Genomic DNA, 9,997 nt, shown 5'->3' with positions numbered 1-9,997 from the left:
TAAGTATGTGATAATTTTGAATTTTTTGATGAAATGACAAAATTGTCCTTCCCCTTCGACGGCGGCGACGGCGGAGGTGACCGTCGGTCGGCGGCAACGACCGGCCGGCGAAAGTTGACTGGAAGTGGTCGGCCGACGGAAGCGGCGGCGACGGCCGGCCGGAGCCGGCTGAGGTCGGCCAGCGGCGGTGGCCGGTCGTGGAGGGAAGTGGTGGTGAATTTGGATATAAGAGAAGGGTAAAATTGAAAAAATAGGATGAATTAAGAGTTGGATAAATAATCCTATGAGTGAATGGTGAGGAGTGATTATTCTATTCCACCTAATACAACCTAATCATTTATAAGAAGGATTGAGTTAGTTAAATAAAAATCGTACCAAACGTTTGATTAAGTGGGTCTAAAAATCATAAACCCCCAATCACCCAAACCAAACGTCCTTTAATATAAAAAGTAATATTTTTTCATGAATAATACGATCAGTCTCACAAATACTATCTCAAACAAATTTTTGTCCACAATATAATTAAATGTCAGGCCTCTGCTCTGCAACTTCCATTTCCGCAAAATGATTTTTTTTTTTGCTTAAATCCCAAAACCCATTTACTGGGCTTTGACTAAGTGAAATTCCTTCGAACTTTTCGTCGTATTTGAGTTCTTGGGACGAGTGAAGAAACGATTACCTAAATTCATGAAATCTCGGGGTGTTCTATTACTGGGTTTGCTTGTTTTCGGGTTATCTTGTTTGAGTTTCGATTATGCCGTTGCGCAATCGGAGGAAGCGAACAAGAATAGATTTCGAGAGCGTGAGGCTACTGATGACGCCCTCGGTTACCCCAATTTGTACGTGTTTGTCTGGATTCTTGTGGATTATTATCTTGAGTGATAACGCTACTTGCATAAATGAATTTGAGTTTTTGTTGAATTGGTTTAATTGCTAATATCAGAATTTAACGAAGAGCAGTTTCCATAGGTTTTGTGAATGGAATTACGGAATGAGGGCTATTGTATTTGCAAGAACTCTGATTTTTATTTAATGAGCCTTGTCAAATGTTTAATGATGAATTCCATGGCATTCTTCGTGAATAGTGACGAGGATGAGCTGCTGAATACACAATGCCCTCAGGGTTTGGAACTGAGATGGCAGACTGAAGTTAGTTCCAGCATTTATTCTTCGCCTTTAATTGCGGATATCAACAGGTGATTGGACACGACTTTCTAATTTGGATTTACTGTATCGAGAATTGCCGTATTTGTTGCATTTGATTTTTCTCTGTTCTCTTCTTCGTTGCTGAGCTGTGCGGGTTTATTGAGAATACGACTAAACTCAAGTATCAGAGATGATGAATGGATTAAAAGTAGACTATGTAGGTTGGTTTAATTTTAAGTGGCCAAATTCCTGTAAGATTTACTTTCCCGAGTTAATTTATGCCCAGAATATGTTGAAAAGACATAAATTCAAATTCAAAGTATTTGCTTGTTATTCTCGATCTGTCATGTATTATGGAACCTTGATTATAATTCCTGTATCCTCAGTGATGGAAAGCTTGAAGTAGTAGTTCCCTCCTTTGTTCATTACTTGGAAGTCCTAGAAGGTTCCGATGGAGATAAGTTGCCAGGTATTGCTAGAGGGTTTCTATATATACTTTTAGTTTTATTGACAAGGGGCCTGCCGCCATTTTACGTCAAAGAATGATCATATGTGCAACTAGAAGGGCTAAACTTCATGAATTATGTTATTCGTCCAGACACAATGAACCTATTTTTGTGTGTGATTGTATTTTATACATCAGGTTGGCCAGCTTTCCATCAGTCAACTGTTCATTCTAGTCCTCTTTTGTATGACATTGACAAAGATGGTGTTCGAGAAGTAGTTTTAACCACTTACAATGGTGAAGTGCTATTTTTCAGGTAAACATTTTGTTGTTCCTCCTAAATGCCTTCTTTAGCTGTTGAATAATAGTTCGCTGACTTGTTGCGTTCTGTTACTTGAAATTAGAGTTTCAGGCTACATGATGTCAGATAAACTGGAGATTCCGAGGTTGAAAATTAAAAAGGATTGGTATGTTGGTTTGCATCCAGATCCAGTTGACCGGTCTCACCCAGATGTTCATGATGAGCAACTGGTCGAGGATGTTCTTAGGGATTCGATAACTAGTAATGGCTTTCATTTTACCTGTTGAGCATTATTGGTTCTGAAATTGTGGCCTTAAAATCTATCTTCTGTACCTCGGTTTGCCTAATGTTCTCCTGAGCCTTTGTAGCATTTCCATGAAATTTTCATAATTTCATCAGCGCCGCTGAATAATAATTTCTTTCAACGCTATGAACATTGACATGCCACAAAATATCTGAGCATACTGATTTTTTTATTTAGTTATGTGACCATATATATATGTGTTTAAAATTTAACGTGAACCAAGTGAACAGTTTACAATCGCCTCTGATTGTCCTAATCTGCTTTCTCTTAATATTTTTGAACCAGCTTTCATGTGCCATAGGTTAAACCTTTCTTCTTCACTAATAGATATTTTTGTCTTTACCATGTAATTGCTGTAACCAGTCTCCCTCTTTCTTTTTCTCCCCCCGTCCTATTAGAAGTCTGCCACAGGCTTTCTTGTTGTGAGATATACCCGAGAAATTCCACGTTTAAGTACACATTTGCAGCTATCTGGACATTGGCCTTGCTGGCATCAATCCTCATGTTGCAACTGAGTGCCTTAGGTGGATTATAGTATTTAAATATGGGAAAGCTCAGGCTTGATGTGGTCAACTTAATAATAGCAAAAGCTCTTCTGTAGATCTTAAAATCACTGTATGAAATCTTCTGACCTGTAGCATTTGCCCAATTATGTGAGCTTCAACTCAAAGTCATGGTCAGATGGTCGACTTGAAATTCTCATGTACCTGTGGTTCACATTGGTTGGACTGTTGTACACTTGTTCCTTTGCTATCATCTGCTTAATTGTTTCATTCATTCTGCTAGGTTAATTTTGTGAATACTGTTAACTTGGTTAGACCATATTTTAGTCCTTAAAAGGTTTCTTAACTTTGAAATATTTCTTAGGGCACAATGGAAGTACCATTCACAGAAGAAGTACAATTGTGAATAACGTCTCCCATTCTTTTGAAGAAGGTCACCATGACTCGTCTAAGGCTTCAAATTCTGTACCAGAAGAAGCTGATCACGAAACCTTGCAGAGCAATGTCTCTACGACAGATATTCAGCACCATGACCTGAATACATCTCGTGTTGAGAATCTAGTGAAGAGCAAAGATGGTCAACCTGAAGAAGACATAAAGATGCCACAAGAACCAAATAGTACACTTTCTAGTTCTGGATCGGATAAAGTCAAGGATGAAGAAATTGGAAAAAACACTGCAAGAAGGCTTCTTGAAGAGAAAGATTCAAAAGGCAATGAAGGCATTCATGCTGCAACAGTGGAGAATAATGGCGGCCTTGAAGAAGAAGCTGATGCATCATTTGAGTTGTTAAGGGAGAATGATGAGCTGGCTAATGAGTATAACTATGATTATGATGATTATGTAGATGAGGCCATGTGGGGAGATGAGGAATGGACTGAAACTCAGCATGAAAAACTGGAAGATTATGTTCACATAGATGCACATGTCTTATGTACTCCGGTAAGTATAGTGGTGTACGAAACAAAGTTTTCATATTCACATAATTTTACCATGTATTACTCATTAACATGGTTCTTATCATTCTTTTTAGGTCATAGCAGACATTGATAATGATGGGGTGTCTGAGATGATTGTTGCTGTTTCATACTTCTTTGACCACGAGTAAATTTCTTCTTGCATTGCTTAGAATGTATTGAACCTTGGGTCTTTTTGTGGCCAATTCTTATATTAATTTTCTAATCTGCAGAAATATCGACTTCACTGTGGCAACTTTAGCTTGATTCAGCTGAGTATAGACATATAACTTTTGTTTGTGATGTGCTACATTATTAGATGCTTGATCCCGAATTTCATTTAGAACACTGTTTTTCCCTTTCCCACCTTTCTTGTGTACCACAGCCACTGCATTCTAGTCCCACCCTGCAATTTTAACATTTCCACATCAAATGCCTCCAGAGACGCCATCCCAATCATTTTATCTGAGTACACTAGAATCTAAATAGATTGAAAATTCTTACAAAGTACCAACTTGCAACTTGCATTATACTACATTCTGGGCTGCTTATCTTTTTGATTTTGTGTAACTCGTCTCTTTTATATGTTTTACTCCTAAAGTAACCATTAATGCTCGGATACTTAGGTTCTATATTTGGGCATGCTGCTTGAATTTTCTTGCTCTTACCTGTGATTGGAATTAAAATTGAAATTTGGGTTACATATAGTATGTTTCCATCCGCTGACATTTACCAGATTAATTCATGGGACCAATGTGACTTAAAATCATTAGATGCAATTTGTATAGAAAGATATAAGTTCCATGGTAACAATTTCTACAGGTGCCTATAATCTAGTGTTCCTGAGAAATTGGCTCCATGAGCATTTAATTTCGAAATCTCCTGCCATGTATTAGGTGGTGACTAGAATCTTTGCTGAAATAGATTGCAGTATGCTAGGGCTTCATGCTGATATTGAAGAATTCATGAGAAAGCATTCTGTCTGCTTTTGCAGTGTGTTTGTTTTTTTAGTGAAATTCAGGCAGCAAAGTATTTGAATCTTCTTCAGATAATTAATATGTCATTTGGTAGGTATTATGATAATCCAGACCATTTGAAGGAACTTGGTGGTATTGAGATTGGGAAATATGTCGCCGGTGGTATTGTAGTTTTCAATCTCGACACAAAGCAAGTTAAGTGGAGTGTTCAACTTGATTTGAGTACGGATACTGGAAATTTCCGTGCCTACATATATTCTTCTCCTACAGTTGTTGATTTGGATGGTGATGGGAACTTGGACATTCTGGTTGGGACTTCTTTTGGCTTGTTTTATGTCTTGGACCACAAGGGTGTGTTATTTTCTTCTATTCCACTATATAAGTTTGTCGTGCAGTGCTTATTTAATTTATTGTGTGTTTTTTGATATATCACACTCCAAAAGTTTGTTCTTTTGTTTTCTATTTTTAGAGTCCTGATTTAAATAACAGGTTTTGTCATCATCGATTTACGAGTTTCAGACTGAATTTTTGGTTAGTATGCAATGGGATGGGGCTGGTATTGGCGCTTGATTGATCTTTTGGAAATCTCTGGGGAGAATAGAGGGATAGATGACATAAATTTATTTTGTTAGTTTACTGGCTATCTGTAGAGACATTTGCTTCTTATGGATTAGTCAAGAAATTTTGTGATGTGAAGAACGCAGAACGACTCATTTCTGGGTTTTGCTGAAATGACTAAATGATAAGTGTATAAACCAACCACCACACGAATATGCTTTGAGGCCCCAGTCTTGGAAAATGCTGATCTAACTTTTTGTTGAACTAAAATAATATCACAAACAAAACTTATTGTTCTTGTGCAATTGTAGGTTCAGCTGTTATAAGTTGCCCAGCTATCTTTATTTCTTGTATTCTTGCTGGGGTTTCTTCTTATGTTCATTGAATTTGTACTCATTGCTTTAGTTCACTCGTGTAGGCAAACACAGAGAGAAGTTTCCTCTTGAAATGGCTGAAATTCAAGGAGCGGTAGTTGCAGCTGACATCAATGATGATGGAAAGATTGAGTTAGTGACCGCTGATTCCCATGGAAATGTTGCAGCTTGGACTGCACAAGGAAAAGTAATTTGGGAAACACATGTGAAGAGTCTCGTTCCACAGGTAACTCGCAATATCTTGACTCCTAAATGTGGTTGAAGCCAAGTTACATGTTTATACTGCTTGAGCAATATCTTGTTTTACACAGGGTCCTAGCATTGGAGATGTGGATGGGGATGGTCACACAGATGTCGTTGTTCCGACATTATCTGGAAACATATACGTTCTCAGTGGCAAGGATGGATCAATTGTACGACCCTATCCTTATCGAACACATGGTAGGGTAATGAATCAAGTTCTTCTAGTTGACTTGAGCAAACGTGGGGAGAAGAAGAAGGGACTCACAATTGTTAGCACATCCTTTGATGGGTATTTATACCTCATTGATGGTCCCACGTCATGCGCTGATGTTGTAGATATCGGAGAAACATCGTAAGATAACTTGTATTCCTTGTAGTAGTTGGTCATTCTTTGAGTTGCTGCCCCACTTCATCCATGGGTATGTCTTGTTTAATTACAGATACAGTATGGTTTTGGCTGACAATGTTGATGGCGGGGATGATCTCGATCTGATTGTAACCACCATGAATGGGAACGTCTTCTGCTTCTCAACACCTTCTCCTTATCATCCACTCAAGGAAGGATACAATTAAAAACTATATCGTTTTTGTTCTTGTTGGTTGATATTGCTATTCTGTCTTACAAATTTTTCTATCACCAGGCTTGGAGATCACCTAACCAAGGAAGAAATAATGCTGCATCCCGCTATAACCGTGAGGGTATCCATGTCACTCCATCATCACAAGCTTTCCGAGATGAAGAAGGAAAGAACTTTTGGGTTGAAGTGGAGATTGTAGACAAACACAGGTTCCCATCTGGCAGTCAAGCACCTTATAATGTTACGGTATGGAAGTTGTTTTTGTTTTTCATTTCTTCATATATAATTAATAATAGCCACATGCTGGCTGCCCTTTCTTGAGCTTTTCTTTATAACCACAGGTAAGTTTACTGGTTCCTGGTAATTACCAAGGAGAAAGAACAATTAAGCAAAGCCAAATCTTTGATCAGGCCGGAAAACATCGGATTAAACTTCCGACTGTAAGTGTAAGAACTACTGGGACAGTATTGGTTGAGATGATCGACAAAAATGGAATTTTCTTTTCAGATGAGTTCTCCCTCACCTTCCATATGTATTATTTCAAACTCTTGAAATGGCTTCTTGTTCTTCCTATGCTGGGGATGTTCGGTATTCTTGTCATCCTGCGTCCCCAAGAAGGCATGCCACTGCCATCATTTTCCCGTAGCACTGACTAGTGCTTGTTGTTGAGTTGACTTGTACATCCTACACATAAATTTGGCTACGGTTTAAGACGAACTCCAGTTATGATTTGCAGAGACCAATCCAGGTGAATTCACTTCAGAAACTTGTCAATTTTCATGTTGTTCAAGATAGAGCTTAAATTATTACATTTTTTTGTAGCAAAGCCATTTTCTTTTGTCAACTGGGATCATATTTCAATATAGAAGACAATGTTGTAACTTTGAGGTTACCGTGTTGCTTGTTTTTGCCCATCTCCTGTGATTCAACTTTTTTATCCTGTATCAAGCATGACGTGTATGTTTAAATTTTGAGGTCATATAGTTTTTGGGAGGGGTCATTTAAATTTTTTCCTCTTCTTTAGGTGACCTCCCATCTAGACACATACATTGTTTATTTAAGAACAGTATTTCGGCCTGAAGTCATGAAACTAGCACTTGTATTTTAAATTTGTGCCTCATGCTGTTTGGTTCCGTCGGTTTCTCGTGTTACATATTGATAATGTGTAGCATGAGAAACCGATAGCAAGAAGGATTTAAAAAAACTGAAAGGGATGAAGCATGAACAAACTGCAAGTGCGTGACAAAATCAATCAACAGTAGGTTGAGGGGTGATGCGATCATTTGATTGTCGTTTGATCTGGCGAGATTGGATAAGTATAATGAGTTAAAAGAAACAACAGAGTCGAGCACAACCAAAACAAAAGGAGGTCAATATATGTTATTGTGAAAATCGTCGGCGAACTGATGTTTCTTCTATGTGCAGCTTGAATTCTCTGGCAGGGGAAAAGGGTTTGAGCTTTTTGACTACGTATGCTTATATAAGTACTACAGAAAGATGATTTAACAAGAAATCATTACTACATTCGAATCCTTGTGTAATATTCTAGCAGAATGCGAATTAACAAAACAAAACATTTCACTGAAAGGTAAAGGTTCAAGATCCAACTACATTTAACATGGAACATATTATACAACTGTCTTCCCGAAAAAGAGAAGTAATGGCAAATCAAATAATGTTGTGAATATGTTCGTTTCGTTGTATCCACGAGGATCAGTAAGCTTGTAGTACAGGCCTCTTACCCAGCCTCTTGATTTCTCTATCCATTTGACCTGTAAGCATCAATCCAAACATCTTGTAATCACAAAGCAGAGACCAAAATGGATGCCCAAAAGTTGCAGGAACATTTCCTTCAACAAAGAAATGACTATACCAAGCCAATCCATACCCAATCACGGGTACCAATATTAAAAACCACCAATTGAACAGCATTGAGTATACCAAGCACAAAATACTGCAAAGTGTACCAGCAAAATGCCAACGCCTGGTCGCTGGTTTTGAGTGCTGGCTCATATAAAACGTCCAAAACTCTTCCATGCTTCTGAAATTCATTTCTTTAACAAATCCCAGATCAGAATTTTGATAGGAAATTGGATCTTGATTCGGAAATGAGGATTCAAAGAAAAACCCAATCCACAAAATCTTTATTTTTGAATCCTTCCAAGTCTGATATTAAAAAACCTTATAAAGTGAGATTCTATCAAATTTCTGGAACAAATAGATGGCTACCGACTTTCCGGGTGTTTCGAGCCGAACCAAGAATTATGTTTGAACGAAAGCTTGAATCTTGTGAGGCAACCCCGAATCACCAAGCTGAAAATTCTGCCAAATCAAGTCTAAGGTAAGAGGAGAATCGAGGAACTTTCAATTAAGGAAACCCATAGGTAAAACTTCGATCTCTGTTGATGAACGGAATAAAATTGTTTCCAGAGCCTTAACCGATAACTGTGCAAATAGTTTTTCTTTTCTTTTGCATATTTTTGGTGTTTGTGATGTCTAGTGTTGACAGGAAAATCAATGATTGCTGTATTATTGTGTACATTTCTTATTTCGCTGTTCAAAATTTATCAATTTTATTGGCTTGTATGGTCAACGATTAGCAGCTAAACCTATTGCTGTTGTCTTATTATAGATTATATTCAGCAATCTCGATTTTCTGAACTCCTTTTCTTTCCCCCAAAAAAATGATTTTCTTATCATTCTTAATCTGCTATTTTATAGATATTTGATTCTTACAAGCGATGGAGTAAGAAAATTTCAGTAGGGGAATGAGAAGAACAAAAATGAAAATTTTAAAACAATATAAATATATTAGTTGATATTGTATATACAGATACACACACAAAATAATAACTATTATCATATTATTCGCTTACCCGTCTCCTAAGATTGTTTTTCAGATGTCTCAATTTCGGTTATTATGGTGTAATAGCACAAAGCTTTGTGCTGTCAAGTTCATTTCGGACTTGGGGAACATGTCGTGACAATTACAATAATGAAAGCTGAAAATATTAGGTAAAGTACATATAGAAGAATCTACTTCTGATGACAATGTATCAATATTCTATCCTACAAAAATCCTCGTTCCAGAACCATTATTCTGTTTGCAATAAAAAGGGAAAAAATAAAAAATAATAGCAAGAAGGTATCTATGTGTGATGTTATTTTCTAAACTTCAATTCGTACAAGATGATGCTCATCTGTTTAAAAAACTCGTTCTCCGGTAGAGTAGAGGTTCCAAAAGATAGCTGTAATAAAATAGAGACATGCAGTGAGAGTTAAGAATGCTTGAAAGGATCCTAGCCATTGTACAAAGAATCCTGTTCCAACTGTGCTGATTATTGCTGCAAGTGTTCCAGCTGAATTCGAAATCCCTGTTTGGAAATTTTGTCAATGGCATATTAAGTTCAAGGGATTTTAACTAAAACATGGAACAAGAACATATAATCAGCTAAGAGCCTAAGAGAGATTCGATTATTTTATACCATGAAGAAATCCAGAATACTGTGGTGCAATATCCTGTTCAAAGAAATAAACTTTGTTACTGATGGATTGACAAACTTATTCAATGCAAATAACCCTTTTGATTTCCTAAAAAAAAAAAAAAACCGT

At 37.2% G+C, this 9,997-nt stretch overlaps 2 protein-coding genes across 3 annotated transcripts; one reads left to right on the top strand and one right to left on the bottom strand.

The window, feature by feature from the left end:
• The first annotated feature begins 544 nt into the window (after window positions 1–544).
• LOC140986952 (protein DEFECTIVE IN EXINE FORMATION 1-like) lies at window positions 545–7,359 on the top strand. Of its 2 annotated transcripts, XM_073455376.1 has the most exons (13): window positions 545–839; window positions 1,086–1,196; window positions 1,533–1,615; window positions 1,790–1,907; window positions 1,996–2,153; window positions 3,064–3,641; window positions 3,733–3,803; window positions 4,727–4,983; window positions 5,609–5,790; window positions 5,876–6,159; window positions 6,248–6,366; window positions 6,450–6,631; window positions 6,727–7,359. In XM_073455376.1, the coding sequence occupies exons 1-13, from the start codon at window positions 688–690 to the stop codon at window positions 7,039–7,041; spliced, it is 2,610 nt and encodes an 869-aa protein (XP_073311477.1). In that variant the 5' UTR covers window positions 545–687; the 3' UTR covers window positions 7,042–7,359. The 2 variants fall into 2 exon arrangements, with proteins under 2 accessions (XP_073311477.1, XP_073311484.1); XM_073455383.1 differs by lacking the exons at window positions 545–839; window positions 1,086–1,196 and adding an exon at window positions 1,251–1,363.
• Window positions 7,360–7,941: 582 nt separating this feature from the next.
• On the bottom strand, window positions 7,942–8,988 carry LOC140986937 (uncharacterized). Its single transcript, XM_073455355.1, has one exon. The coding sequence runs from the start codon at window positions 8,435–8,437 to the stop codon at window positions 8,099–8,101; it is 339 nt and encodes a 112-aa protein (XP_073311456.1). The 5' UTR covers window positions 8,438–8,988; the 3' UTR covers window positions 7,942–8,098.
• Between the last annotated feature and the right edge of the window lie 1,009 nt (window positions 8,989–9,997).

This window comes from Primulina huaijiensis, chromosome 1 (assembly GCF_012295235.1).
Source record: "Primulina huaijiensis isolate GDHJ02 chromosome 1, ASM1229523v2, whole genome shotgun sequence".
Classification (NCBI taxonomy): domain Eukaryota; kingdom Viridiplantae; phylum Streptophyta; class Magnoliopsida; order Lamiales; family Gesneriaceae; genus Primulina; species Primulina huaijiensis.
This window is presented reverse-complemented; position numbering and strand designations above follow the sequence as displayed.